Raw genomic sequence first — 15,715 nt, forward strand, 5'->3', positions numbered from 1 at the left:
TGGATCAATTAGGTCTCAAGTGTGTATAAAAAGAACCCCAGTACACTAGACCTTCACATCAACTGCAACTTCCACTTCCTGCTGCGCTACTGTTCGGACGCTCTTGCTTACTGCTCCGCGCTTTGCTCTATCGCTTCTATATTTTATCTCATAACTTCAACTTCAGCAAATCAACACAGCGCTCAAACAACAAAGCTTAATTTTTATGATAAAACTTGAAACTCTGGAGACTGGATTACTACAAAAAAGCGAACACTTCATCCGAACCAGCCTCTCCCTGCCATCAGCTTACATTCCGGAAGGGAAAACACAGCTGCCTACTATCGAAAGGATAAGAAAATGCCTCTTTTAGTTCAAGAATCTACTTGCTGCATAAACTGCCACAGACTTTCACAACGGATTGCAGTTCTTGAAACAAAGTTATTTGCGAAACTACCAAACCGGACGAATCACACAGCAGAGCTTCATCACGAACGTCCTCTGCACACAGCTTGTGAGTCCCGTAAATTTAGTGCTACTCAACAGATAGAGAAACATGAAACTGATCAACACATTATTCGATGGCACAAACAGGGGGCAAGACCCAAACGCACTCGAGACGTCAGATTGTCACGAGCTTCATATATTGCTGCCGTTGCATGCTCTACCCCAGACACAAGGATTGCAAACACTAGTTTCCGACCACCATCGATACATCTCGAAAACAGATTTGAAGTATTAATGAATGAGGGTGATGAATCCCAAAACGTGATGAATGTGATCGAACACAGATTGCATCAGCCCACAGCTAACACTAATGCTAACAGGCGCTCAAGTTCGAGCAGACAGCGGCCCTCAGCTCAGAGCGCAGCCGAGCCAAGGACTCTGATAGTGGGTGACTCTACAGTCAGAAACATTAGCAGCAGAGATACAACTACATGCTGCCTTCCACAAGCAACAATTTCTGATGTAAACAGGGAAATTCAGAACATCCTGATAAAACATAAGACCGCAAATCGACTTATCATTCATGTAGGGAAGAACGATATTCAGAGAGAGCAGTCAGAACTCATTAAAAGGGATTTCAATGAACTTTTTGAAACGCTTAGCAAACTGAAAGTTCAGCCGTTCATCAGGGGACCACTGCCAGCAAGAGGAACAAATAGATTCTCACGGTTGGTTGGGCTTAATACATGGCTGCAAAAAACCTGCATGATGAAGGGAGTGAATTTCATCGACAACTTTAATCTCTTCTGGAGTCAGAGACAATTGTTTACATCAAATGGCCACCACCCAAACAAACTTGGTGCATGAGTGTTAAAGGACAATATGTATTTTTCCCTTCATCATCCTTCAGCTGTTTGTTCTAACCCACTCAACCTTATACAGAGTATGGACGACCACAGGACTTCTTTTCAGCAGCTGAATGGACATGTGGCTGACACATCCCACAAGGACAATGATAAGACCACGCCCCCACAACAACAATTGCTCACGGACACACTTCTAGCTGAGCCCTGCCCACAGAGCTCACCACAGACTGACTGTGAAGGATTAGATCTGCTCCAAGATTCAGCACCCAAGGATGATTTTCTGGAAAATGGACAGGGAAGCCAGGACAACATATTTCAGCTTCCGATAACACCAGAGCAACAGCCCCTCTCACCGGACATGTCATTCCTCTCTCCAGCATCCCCGCATCTGAGCTTCTCAGAGAAAATGGAGGACTTGGTTCATGCTGGAATCAGACTATCACACTCGATCGCTATGAGCCCCCAAATATCGACCAAAAATCGTTGAGCCCCACAAACACCAAAGCCTGTGGGCCCAGCTCGCCCTCGCCCTCCTCCTGTGAGATTTCTTCGGTCACAACGCCAGGGCCCACACCCTCCTCCATCCGTTGTAGGTGAACCAAAAACAACTGATTCCAGCTCTCAGTGATGTGTTTTGGGTCCCTGCTATGATAACAGTAACTTTATCAAATGTTTACAAAACAAGGGGGAACCCAGTGTGCCTGCCTCTTTCTCTATCTCTGTTCTGTTACGTGAAAGAAAGTCTAAGGCCTTGTCAGGCCGTTTAACAAACCAATATAATCTGCTGCCTGTTACCTGCCAAAATAGGATTAGTGTGGAGAAAAAAATTATTACTGTTAAGTTAGCGCTTTTAAATTGAGCTATTGTCAATGACCTAATAACCACTAACAACCTAGATTTTCTGCTTCTAAATGAAACGTGGCTAGAAGAAAACTGTAGTGCAACAGTCCTCAATGAAGCAGCCCCTCCTAACTTTACTTTTATGAGTGTCTGCAGAGCTGTTAGGAGAGGTGGAGGTGTTGCTGCTCTTTTTAAAGATTTCTTTCAATGTAAGCAAGTATAATTTGGTGATTATTTGTCTCTAGAATATCTGGGTATTGTCTTAAAAGGCTTCACTGAGGACTTTACAGAACTGCTATCAATAATTTCCTCAGAGTTTGACTGTTTTGCTATTGCTGGGGATTTTAATATTCACATAGACAATATTGAATCCAGTACAACAAAATAGCTCATGACTGTTCTTAACACTTTTGATTTGACACAGCATGTAAATGGACCCACACACAATCGTGGACACACTCTAGATTTACTTATCAGTAAGGGTCTAAACATTTCATCAATTGTTATTAAGGATGTGGCACTGTCTGATCATTTCTGTATTTTCTGTGATATATCAATCTCTCCTGCCATTGAAGCTAGGTCTGTCTCTGTCAAAAAGAGATGCTTAAATGAGAACACTAATGTGCTGTTTATGAAGGCTTTATCTCTAACACCAAGCATATCTGCAGAATCTGTTTTCTCCTTGACTCCTTTAACTCAAAAGTTAAGAGTGTAATTGATGATATTGCTCCTCTAAAAGTCAGGAAAAAGAGTACCAAACAAAAAGCACCTTGGAGAAACTCAACAGCAATACAAATAATGAAAAGACAATGCAGAAAATCTGAACGCATGTGGCGGAAGACAAAACTTGTAGTCCATTATAACATCTATAAAGACACCCTTCATGCTTTCAATGTTGAACTAGGCAAAGCTAGACAGACCTTCTTCTCAAATATTATAAACAGAAACATAAACAACACGCGCACTCTTTTTGCTACTGTCGAGAGACTAACAAACCCCCCGAGTCAGACTCTTAGTGAAATGCTCTCAGACAGTAAATGCTGTGAGTTTGCTTCCTACTTCTCCGAGAAAATCAATAATATCAGAAAGGCGATCGGCACATCCTCTAGTTGCTCTGGGGTCAGTCAGATCATACCAAACCCTCGGAAAATTACAATGTCAGATTTCGACGCTATTGACTGCAAAATTTTAGAAGACACAGTACAGCATCTTAAAACATCAACCTGTGCCCTAGACACACTCCCCACTTCTTTCTTCAAAAGTGTGTTTAGCTGTTTAGAAGCAGATCTCCTAGAAGTGGTAAACTCCTCACTTCTCTGTGGGACTTTTCCAACCGCCCTTAAAACTGCAATAGTTAAGCCTCTTCTGAAAAAGAGAAATCTGGATAACTCCATACTGAGCAACTACAGACCTCCCCTTCTCAAATCTCCTTTTCATAGGCAAAATCATTGAAAAAGTTGTTTTCAATCAGTTGAACAAATTCTGACGCTCAAATGGATACTTTGACAATTTTCAATCTGGTTTCCGTCCGCATCACAGCACTGAGACAGCGCTCATAAAGATTATAAATGATATTCGCTTAAACACTGATACAGGCAAAACATCAATTCTGGTACAACTGGACCTCAGTGCTGCATTCGACATTGTTGACCACACCATACTTCTAGACAGGCTGGAAAACTGGGTTGGGCTTTCTGGAATGGTCCTCAAATGGTTCAGGTCATACTTAGAAGGGAGAGGTTATTATGTGAGTATAGGAGACCATAAGTCTGAGTGGACATCCATGACATGCGGAGTCCCACAAGGGTCCATTCTAGCACCACTCCTGTTTAACCTTTATATGCTGCCACTGAGCCAAATAATGAAAAAGAACAATATTGCTTACCACAGCTATGCTGACGACACCCAGCTCTACTTAGCACTATCACCTAATGACTACAGCCCCATTGACTCCCTGTGCAAATGCATTGATGAAGTTAACAACTGGATGTGCCGAAACTATCTTCAGTTAAACAAAGACAAAACCGAAATCACTACATTTGGAAACAAAGATGAAATTGTCAAGGTGAATGCATATCTTGAGGCTAAAGGCCTGATAACAAAAAATCAAGTCAGGAATCTTGGAGTGATTTTAGAGTCAGACTTGAGTTTCAGTAGTCATGTCAAAGCAATAACTAAATCAGCATACTATCATCTGAAAAATATTGCAAGGATTAGATGTTTTGTCTCCAGGCAAGACTTAGAGAAACTCGTTCATGCTTTCATCACCAGTAGGGTGGACTATTGTAATGGCCTTCTCACCGGCCTTCCCAAAAAGACCATTAGACAGCTGCAGCTCATACAGAACGCTGCTGCCAGGATTGTGAGCAGAACCAGAAAATATGACCATATCACACCAGTCCTCAGGTCTTTACACTGGCTTCCAGTTACATCTAGGATCAATTTTAAAGTATTACTTGTTTATAAATCACTCAATGAGCTAGGACCTCAATACATAGCAGATATGCTGATTAAATACAAACCCAACAGATCACTCAGATCAGCAGGATCAAGTCAGTTAGAAATACCAAGAGTTCACTCAAAGCAAGGAGAGTCTGCCTTTAGCTATTATGATAGCCACAGTTGGAACCAGGTTCCTGAACAGATCAGATTTGCTCCAACAGTAGCCACATTCAAATCCAGACTCAAAACACATCTGTTTAGCTGTGCATTTACTGAATGAGCTCTGAGCACTGTATGTCCGACTGATTGCACCCTATCTTATCTCTTTATTCTTTTTATAATGTTATTGTTTATTTTATATGTTCTTTCGAGTTAAATATGATGAGTGAAAACTGGGTTTGATGGAAATAGTAAGTTTGACAATAAGGTTTGAGTATGTGTAAATCTGTGGAGGGTATGATGAGTGAGTATGGGTTTAACAAGAAGGTTTCTGAGTAAAAATCAGGGAATAGTGATCAAAATGGATGTTATGAATGTGTTTGAGAAAGAAATGAATGAGAGGTGTTCTAATTAAGATGGTACATGTATGTAGGCTGTAAACTGAAGAATGTTTTATTTTTATATTCAGACCATTATTGTGGATCTGACCATTTTATTTTATTTTATCTTATTTTTTTTATTATTGTTATTTTTTTTAATTACTATTATTATCTTTACAACTGTTTTAACTATGCTTGTTTTTAATTTTTTATTCGTCCATATGGTATTCTTTTTTTCTCATGCATTTGTTACCACTGTTTTAATTAATTTCTATGTAAAGCACTTTGAATTGCCATTGGGTATGAAATGTGCTATAAAAAATAAACTTGCCTTGCCTTGCCTAGACCTCTGCAAACATGCCTAAGATTCACCCTGTGACTAAAGTTTTGATTATCAAGAGGCTGAAGACCAGATCCACTGCTGATGTGGCAGACACGTCAAATTTGTCTAAGCGTCAGGAGGATAAAAAAAAAGATTTGAAGAGACTGGAGACGTTTTTGACAAGCCCAGGTCAGGCAGACCCCACAAGACAACTGCTCGAGAGGACCGTTTGTTGGCTCGAAAATCCAAGGCCAGCCCATTTTCCACTGCAGCAGAGCTCCACGAGACCTGGTCACCTGAAGTGCCTGTGTCAACCAGAACAGTTTGTCGGATTCTGTCTCGAAATTGCCTCCATGGTCGAATCAGTGCCCAGAAGCCAGCACTAAACAAAAGACAATTGAAAAACCGTGTGGCATTTGCCAAGGCCCACAGCCTGCTAAAAGGATGGATGCTGGAAAAGTGGCAGAAGGTGGATTTTTCAGATGAATCTTCTGTTGAATTACACCACAGTCGCCGCAAATATTGCAGGAGACCTACTGGAGCTCGCATGGATCCGAGATTCATCCAGAAAACTGTGAAGTTTGGTGGGGGAAAAATCATGGTCTGGGGTTACATCCAGTATGGGGGTGTGCGAGAGATCTGCAGGGTGGAAGGCAACATCAATAGTCTAAAATACCAAGAAATCTTAGCTACCTCTTATTCCCAACCATAAAAGAGGCCAATTTCTGCAGCAGGACGGTGCTCCATTGCATACTTCCATCTCCACATCAAAGTTCCTCAAGGAAAAGAAGATCAAGATGCTCCAGGATTGGCCAGCCCAGTCACCAGACATGAACATCATTGAGCATATGTGGGGTAGGATGAAAGAGGACGCATGGAAGACGAAACCAAAGAATATTGATGAACTCTGGGAGGCATGCAAGACTGCTTTCTTAGCTATTCCTGATGACTTCATCAATAAATTGTATGAATCCTTGCCAAACCGCATGGATGCAGTCCTTCAAGCTCATGAAAGTCATACAAGATATTAAATTTGGATCTCACAGCACCACAACTTAATTTGCTGACATATTTTTGTATTTGCAGTAAATTTGTTCAATTTCTGTATAGGCGACAAAACTTTTGTCTTGCCAAAATTTGACCTTTCTGTCTTGATTAAATGATAAATATTTTTTCTGTGAAAATTATTTATTTCAGTGAATTAAACATCATTTGGGAGGGTTTTAGCTTTTCATATGAGCTATTTCTAACACCACTTGATTAATTAAAAGTCAGGTTAATATCAGATATTTCTACAAAATAGATAAGCAACAAGACTTTTGTCAGGGACTGTACTTCTGAGTTTCTGAGTATCTGTAATAAAAATGGAAACCATACAAAAACATGAGAAGTAAAGGGCATCATCAACCAACTTACAAGATGATATATTGTATATGGCCATTCATGACAAACTATAAAATGCGTGGTTTGTTGGCTTTTGATTTTAAAGATGATCTTACATGGTTAAAGGGGGGGTCGAACAAAAATATTAGTAATCATTGCAATGTACAGCATTATTAGTGATTAGTAAATGGCTATATTAGTGAGATTAGTAATTAGTGACAATGTTATTAGTGAATCTGCTAGATAGATCTAATCAGCCAGTCATCAACAAGTCAATGAGTAAGAGTTCATACATGGACTTCAGAATGAGGGATAATTGTTGACTTTGACCTTGGCATTACTGTTTGAACTATAATGTTTCAAAACATGATGATTTGAGAAAAAGCAGCCAGATAGCAGAACTGCTGGTTTAAGGCCTTGTCAAAGAGAGACTACTTCGAGCTGATGAGAAGATAGCAAGATAGATAGCAGAAGAACTTCTCTCATATCTATGCTCAATATGGCTGATGGCCTACTCCAGACTGCACTGGATTACACTCTTTCTACACTCTAGAAAAGGGTTTCAATTGGGTACTATATAGAATCCTAAGGTTGTTAATAAAGTATGCTTACGAGTTGTCAATAAAATTTAATAAAATTAAAGAATCATTTGCAACTAAATCCATAAAAAAATCAAATGGTTGAAACCCCTTTAAAAGTTCTATGTATGAAGCTCTTAAAGGACAACTCCGGTGAGAAATAACCCTAGGGGTAATTAACAGATGGTTACCGAGTAGATCGTTCTCTGGGATGCGTTGTAATGAAAATCGAATGTAAAGAGTTTTATCTTTAAAAACAGATTAGCTTATAACGCTAGTCTATGGGGCACAGGGTAGACACAGGGTGGTAAAATTAAATCGCTAGTTAATACCACTAACAAGGCTCAAAATAGCCTCACACTAACACGGTAGCATAATGAGGGTACCTACATGCAAACCGAAGCATTGAGAACTTTGTAAGTGTACAAACAGTTTAATAAGAAGATAATATATAAACATAGACCCTTACGCGTTCACGGACAGGCACCATCTTGGAAAACAGTCTCGACTCATCGATCCACGAGCGCTGTTCTAAGTGAGCTGGTCGATAGGAATTAAGTTTGTGAAATGTAATAACATGGACATTTTTAGTTTTATTTATTTATTTTCTCTGTTGTGTTCAGGGTTTTCTTCCGGAAACAACGGACCATATGAGATTCCAAGTCACAGTTCATCGAGCGCTCGTGGCTCGATGAGTCGAGACTGTTTTCCAAGATGGTGCCTGTCCGTGAACGCGTAATGCACTATGTCTATAAAGTGTCTTCTTATTAAACCGTTTGTACTCTTACAAAGTTCTCAATGCTTCGGTTTGCATGTAGGGACCCTCATTATGCTACTGTGTTAGTGTGGGGCTATTTTGAGCCTTGTTAGTGGTATTAACTAGCGATTTAATTTATCTACTCTGTGCCCCATAGACTAGTTATAAGCTAATCTGTTTTTAAAGATAAAACTCTTTACATTCGATTTCCATGAAAACGCATCCCAGAGAACGATCTACTCTGTAACCATCTGTTAATTACCCCTAGGTTCATTTCTCACCGGAGTTGTCCTTTAACTGAATTTTTTAAGCTTCCATGGAACCTTTTTTTCTATGAGTGTAACTAAAAACTAATGCCACTGCAGGCACAGTTCTGTTATGTTTAAGCGGCTTGTGAGTGAATGCTAAAGGCATGCTATTCATTACATATCAAGCTGTTTTCACAAGAGACAAACTTACCGTTCCTGGTTGCTGTAAATGCTGATGAAACTGTTGAAAGATCTACAAGATATTGCATATTCACAATTAAGAACTGAATTAAATAAGGCCATACATGACTGATCTCCACATATGAGCAAATCAAGCATATATCCAGTTAAATTTCTGTTGTTTTATTCAAATCTGATTAAATTTGTACTTAAAAAAAAAAAAACAAAGGCAGGATGTAATGCTTAATCTATTAAAGGGGTACTTCAGCTTTGGGAATATGAATGTGTTTTTAAACTGGGTAATTTATGTAGTAGAAATGTGAAATTATTTTTGAATTTGGTGCCTTCTATACTGCGAAAAATCAAAAGATGTACTGGTTGAAAGACCAGAACTCCCAGAATGCACTTGGAATGTGCCACCACCACCATTGTTATGATTTTCATAGTAATAATCATTTTGTTCAGTTAGAGAATAGACACGTTCAGTTTTTAATTGTAGTGTCTGTTCAATAAAGTGTGAGTATAGCCAAATGAAAGTGACGGCACAAGAGTTGAGAAGAGCTGAGGGAATCGCGGCCACGGCATAAATTCACAGCGTTTATTCAGTCTGGAGCATTTTCAAATCATTCCTATGGAAGCTCAACTTTAATAGGAATTAATTTGAAAAGTTGAAACACTCACTTTGCTCTTCACCGCTCCATTATAAATGCCAGATCTGAGCTGGCTGTGTGCATACACATTGTGTGAGTGAGATCCCACCCCTTGATAACATGTGGAAATAGCTCTTTCTACTGGCTGTAGTCTTTAGCCTCAAGCCAAAAAAATCCTCTGATGACGCAAAATGACGATATTTGCGCCGTCAAAGGATTTTTTTACCAGAAATAAAATGCATAATTATCTTGTCTCAGGGATGAATTGAGGGGGGAAAGTACGATAATTCAAATATACTACCGGGTTTCTACTGATACAAAGCTAAGCTGAAGTAACCCTTTAAAGGGATAATTCACTTTAAAATGAAAATTCTGTCATCCTTTACTCACCTTCAAGTTGTTTCAAACTGTATGAATTTCTTTCTTCAGCTGAACACAAGGGAAGATTTTTTAAAGAATGTCAGTAACCAAACAGTTAACTGGAGCCATTGACTTCCATAGTATTTTTTTTTTCCTACTATGGAAGTCAATGGCTCCAGTTAACTGTTTGGTTACTGACATTCTTCAAAAAAAAATTCCCTTGTGTTCAGCTGAAAAAAGAAATTCATACAGTTTGAAACAACTTGAGGGTGAGTAAAGGATGACAGATAATCAATGCAAATAATCAATGTACTTATTTTCAAGGGTTAGTTTACCCAAAAATGAAATTTATATCATTAATGACTCACCCTAATGTCGTTCCACACCCGTAAGACCTCCGTTCATCTTCAGAACACATTTAAAGATATTCTCTTCCACGTTTATTTGAGGTTTGTTTTCAAACCTCAAATAAAAATTCAAACGGTCATGAATCAGCGAATTGATTCATGATTCGGATCGCCAATGTCACGTGATTTCAACAGTTTGACACGCAATCCAAATCATGAATTAATCCGCTGATTCATGACCGTTTTAATCTTTATTTGAGGTTTGAAAACAAACGCGGAAAAGAAGACAATTCTGAATAAAGTCGTAGATTTTGTTATTTTTGCACCAAAATGTATTTTCGATGCTTCAAGAGATTCTAATTAACTAACTGATGTTACATATGGACTACTTTGATGATGTTTTCATTACCTTTTTGGACATGGACAGTAAAGTGTGCATACACTTTCATACGCTCTCTGACTGAATATAAAATATCTTAAACTGTGTTCTGAAGATGAACGGAGGTCTTACGGGTGTGGAACAACATTAGGGTCAGTCATTAATGACATCAATTTCATTTTTGGTTGAACTAACTCTTTAAGAAGATTAAAATTGTCTGAATGCAACACTACAGCCTTTATGTCTTCAAGAATGAATTTGCTTACTTTCAAGACAAGTGGTGTTTGGGCTGACCGTTGTTAAAGATGTTGCACCTATGCATTAGAAAACGTGGTATGAGGTCAGTTCACATGTCCAAGTATCTATGCTGTAATCTTTGTTGAGTATTTGAATAGGAAATACTATATTGACTTTGCTTACTTTTATAAGCTGTGGTGATGGAATCAACCATTGTGGTGGTTGTGGTGCCTTAAGTGATTTATTAGAAAACAGAATACATTACAGAACAATATAAAACCAGACATGCTCAGAAATTGAAAGAAAAAATATGTTGAATATGTTTAATGTTTAATAAGTTTTAGCTTAGCATTATCTTCATATGTGGTTCAACAAGATACATCAAAGAGCAGAAAGAGATACTTTGTGGATAGTTGTTACTAATAATTGGGTTTGTTTAGTAGTGTCATGTCTAGTTTTGGTTTCCTGGTTTGTCATGGTTTTTTTTGTTGTGTTATGTTCTCATTGGTTGTTTTTGTCATGTGATACTCATTTCTGTTTGTGATTGGTTTAGTGTCTTAATTGTTCACAGGTGTTCCTTGTTAAGGCCAAACAGGCCGATTATGAATGCAATTTGGTTGTTCAGTTTGTGTTTACAGTCAATGCGAAAAATCATGCGGTGTAGTGTATCTAAAGATTCTAGTCTTAGAATTTAAGAACCAGCTGTTGCCAGTCACTCTCACAAAGATTTTATTAAACATGTATAAAGGTGACCTAGACTGAGTTGAAACAAATGTTACATTGTTCTCTGATATCTACACAGAGGGTATGTGGCTTATTTGAGGGCAAAAATTGTCCAGATACATTTTTACAGGTCCATTTACAACCCTATAAATTGTCCCAGGATGTAATGCTCTGTTTTTGCCTTATTTGGAAGAGTCATGAAAATTAATATTGAGCTCTGCTCTGATTTGCTTATTTCAGCTCACAGCAGTTCAGCTGTTTAGCGAAGCAGCTCGTGAGTTCTGACAGAACACAGACCGACTAAATGACAGCAGAACATCTCAAATAAAGATTAATAAAATGGAGCTTACTTATTGGTGTTTTCAGATCATCTGCGCCGCGTGTGAGAGCTCGCGTGCATATGGTTGTCAGATTGCACATGTTTAGGTAAAACACCAGATAGTTCACAGAAAAGCTCTGATTGGGGGATTTTAATTACTGAAATCTGGCAACCGCAATCACAAACGCTCGAACGCTCTTCTTTCCTCTGACAAAACCAAAACCAGTGTTTTTTGTTCAAGTTTTTATTTTTTAAACTACATTTTCGTCAACGATATTGCATGTTTACATAACGTTAGTCACAATGTAGGCTATGCGGTGACTATGATGTACTCTTAATAAAAGCATGCAAAAACATCATACTTGAAATGAATAGCCTTGTCAAATGACTATCGTTTTAACTTACATGGTGGAAAAGGTGACGTTTGCTAGAAGGATCGAGTGAACGATCTGTAAGCAGCGTATCTACGGTTGTATTTTGTTATACAAAAAAATATTAACCTTTGTCATTAGACACACTATTTAGTTTTGTATGGTACTTGGAGTTTCCTGTTGTTACTGTACTAGCATCTTGCGTCATCTAGACATTGCGGACTCTTTAAGAAACTTTTAATTTAATCAGAAATTGTTTAAACAGCTAGTCAATAAGTGGATAAATCACTACTGCTTGCAGGAATACAGTTGCCCCTTTCTTCAGTTTAAGATGCTGTGCGAAGCTTGCTTTAAATGGGCGGAGCAAACGAACTAAATTGAATTAAATTGTTGCGGTATCCGATTATAATAAACATCAACCATGACTGTTGACATTGTTTTATCTGTGGGTAGGGTATGAAAAGTCCTCACGTCCCCTGCACAGCCTGGAACATGACATCTGTGTCCATGAGAGCTGCCGTTTCGCTATCCTCGAGTATCGTTTGTTTATATCTGCAGTCCCGATGATTCGGCTCCATCAGTGCCGCTTGACAATGAACAAATTCGGACATATGCAAATGTTGGGGGCACACATCACTTATTTTTCTGTGGTGTTTTTCATGCAAGAGATTTACATAAGAAGGAGGAGGCAATGGAGTTTGTGATGTCCATATACTGAAATCTTATTATTTTACTATTGCAAGGTTAATTCAATTTTTCATTCTAGGGCACCTTTAATATTTGCGACTAGCGCAGGCAATTATGCTGAGGAGAAGTGTTCCCTGTCAAACATCATTCTTGTAATTTTATCAAACACAATATTTCTGATGTTTCTTTTGTATTAATTCATAAGTTAACATTGCAAGTTAACCGTTTTAGGCTATTCATTTTGTGCTGTAGACATTTTGTGAAGCAGTAAAGCAGTAAAAATAGACCTCACGTTTTCATTGTCTCTTGTCTAGTATTGTTTGTCTAACTGATTTTGGTTAATCTGCTATGTGTATAATCAAGTTTACGTTTAGTTCATGCAATTAAGTCTGTTCATTGTTTACTTTGTATTTTGTTCATGTTTGGAAGAAAATAAACTAAACTTGGTTTGTCAAGCTCACTGTCAGTGGACTATGAATGAAAGTGGACAGAATAAAAGACATGGGTAAAAAAAAAAACGAAGACCAAAACCAAAACTAGACATGACAAGTAGGGGTTGTTTAGTTCAGGTACTTTCACATAGTTTTTATATTGTACATTATCATGTACATGAACCAATGAAAAATGTATCTTGTGAATGTGAAATATCTGTGTTTGCATATGTTGTTTGGGCTGATCGTTGTACCTATCATATTACACATGGCCACATTGCACCGGGTGTATGATAGGTCCCTAAGTGTTACTAGAAACATCCAAACCAAATTTCATGACCCAAAGTGTGTGTACATGTATGAAAAATATTTAGTTATTGTTTAAGTACAAAGTTTTCTTTAGTATAATTTTCAGCTTCATATCTGGTTCAGCAAGTAAACAAAAAAAAACTCCTTTTAAGGAATTTTGATTTTGTATAAAGGGAGGCAGAGTCAAATAACTTACTTTTTAATGGACATTTCAGATCTAAGAAGAAAAGTGAGAAAATGTGAGCGAAATTTGCATTTTCCATACATAACTACATATTTACCATGACATGCAATTTAGTTTTTTTATTAAACATTCTGGCTTATTAAATGCTTTCAGCTATTAATAAAGGAAGCCTTGCCAATGAGATTTATAGTGACCATTGATATACTATAAATGAATGAAGTTTGGAGGGAAAAATGAAAAGAAACAGGGTAAATGATGAAAGATTAAATGTCCTTACCTGATATTGATCCATTACAAGATCTTCTGTACATATCACCAAATACAGTTGTGTTTACCCAGCTTACAGTGTAAGCATCTGTGCAATTGAGATTTGCACAAAAACTTTCAGACTCGTCTGAAAAACACTGTAAGAGAAATAGGAAAATCATGCAGTCAGAAATTATTCTATTTGATATGACAGAATATGATAGTATAAGCAGTATACTCACATCTAGCATTATTTTAAAAGTAAGTATTACTTTTAATTCTGCCTTTTTCTTGTTTTTAGTCCAGGTTGAACATAGGCTGTTTATTACTGAAAGAAGCTCATGCTCCTGAGAAAAAGTCAAACAGGACACACTGATTAAACAGGAAAATATCATAACCGTAATTATTTAGTAAACTCAATTTTTTAAACTAAAATCCATGTGTAGAAAATCAGTGTAGACTGATTGATAATTGCAGTTTTTTGGTTTAAGTAAAAGGGATACTTTACCGCTTTTTCATACTAAAGTATGTTATTCCCTTAACTAAGACGAGTTGAAACATACCTCTCTCGTCTCAGTGCGTGCTCTTAATCGCTCTGATGCGCGGTGACGATCTAATAGCGTTTATCTTAGTTCACTAAGCCCAGTTCATTCACTATGGTACCAAACAGAGATCAAGTTAGAAGCCACCAAACACCTCCACATTTTCCCTATTTAAATACAGTTACACGAATAGTTGAACGACCTAGTATGGTGACAAAATAAAACGCTTTTCTAAGCGGATTAAAAAGGAGAACTATAATGTATGGTGGAATATCACTTCTGAGAGTACTTCGACTCGGCGCAGTAAAAAGTCACGGCTGTAAAATCCTGTCTCACATTTCACTTTCCCTCTCTCATTTGTGTCACCATACTTGATTGTTCAACTATTCGTGTAACTGTATTTAAATAGGGAAAACGTGGAGGTGTTTGGTACGTCTAACTTGATCTCTGTTTGGTACCATAGTGAATGAACTGGGCTTAGTGGGCTAAGCTAAATGCTATCAGATCGTCACCGCGCGTCAGAGTGATTAAGTGCACGCACTCAGACGATTGAGGTATGTTTCAACTCGTCTTAGTTAAATGAATAACATACTTTAATATGAAAAAGTGGTGAAGTATCCCTTTAATAAATTGTTATATAATTTGTCTGTCCTTTTAGCGGACAGCATTAAGTGGCTAATGCTGTTCATAATACAGTATACAACTAATAAAAGTAAATAAGTAAATAAAAGTCATATTATGTTGTTTGCTCTTACCTTTATTTTAGTTGAGAATTTCTTAATCTCAAACATGTGCTCTTCCAACAACAGATCATCCTAAGAGGATTCCCAGAAGATACAGTTCACATGTATAGATAATGTACATATTTAAAGAATCATACAGTCAGTATATATAGTCAATCATAAAACAAACATCTGACAGGGTGATCAGGATATCATCTTGTATCTTGTGTCATCTTAAATGGGTTAATTTGTTTACGATTGTTTATTATTGTAGAATAAAGAGACCACAACCACAACAGACATGAATAAAACACATTGTATAAAACTGGTCTTCATTTTACACTTAAAGGTGCCATGTGTAAAAATTGAGGTAAAAATATCCAAAAAAATTAGCTACACGCATCAAAAGAATGAGAAGAAATAAGGGCGATGATGTCATTAACAAAATATGAAGTTATAGTGCTGCAGAGATATCAGCCTTAATTAGCAGTAGCATTACTAGCCCCGGCCCGACAGGTATCGTAATACCAGTCTCGGCCATGGGAGGCGGTATGCGGGCAACATAACCACCAGCCAACCTGGCGTACTTGAACCTGATGTCAATCGTGTGGAAAGTACAGCCCACTA

General features: G+C 37.8%; 1 protein-coding gene across 1 annotated transcript in view; it reads right to left on the bottom strand.

Moving 5' to 3' along the window:
• Window positions 1-15,715, bottom strand: part of LOC137040591 (uncharacterized) — a 30,415-nt gene that overhangs the window by 3,585 nt on the left and 11,115 nt on the right. Inside the window, exons 4-10 of the mRNA XM_067416353.1 lie at window positions 15,122-15,181; window positions 14,067-14,171; window positions 13,856-13,982; window positions 13,591-13,611; window positions 10,738-10,785; window positions 10,584-10,631; window positions 8,613-8,654 (exon numbers count right to left, since the gene is read on the bottom strand). Of these exons, the coding sequence (XP_067272454.1) occupies window positions 8,613-8,654; window positions 10,584-10,631; window positions 10,738-10,785; window positions 13,591-13,611; window positions 13,856-13,982; window positions 14,067-14,171; window positions 15,122-15,181 (451 nt within the window). The remainder of the gene's footprint in view (window positions 1-8,612; window positions 8,655-10,583; window positions 10,632-10,737; window positions 10,786-13,590; window positions 13,612-13,855; window positions 13,983-14,066; window positions 14,172-15,121; window positions 15,182-15,715) is intronic.

The sequence above is a fragment of the Pseudorasbora parva genome, chromosome 2 (genome assembly GCF_024679245.1).
Source record: "Pseudorasbora parva isolate DD20220531a chromosome 2, ASM2467924v1, whole genome shotgun sequence".
NCBI lineage: Eukaryota > Metazoa > Chordata > Actinopteri > Cypriniformes > Gobionidae > Pseudorasbora > Pseudorasbora parva.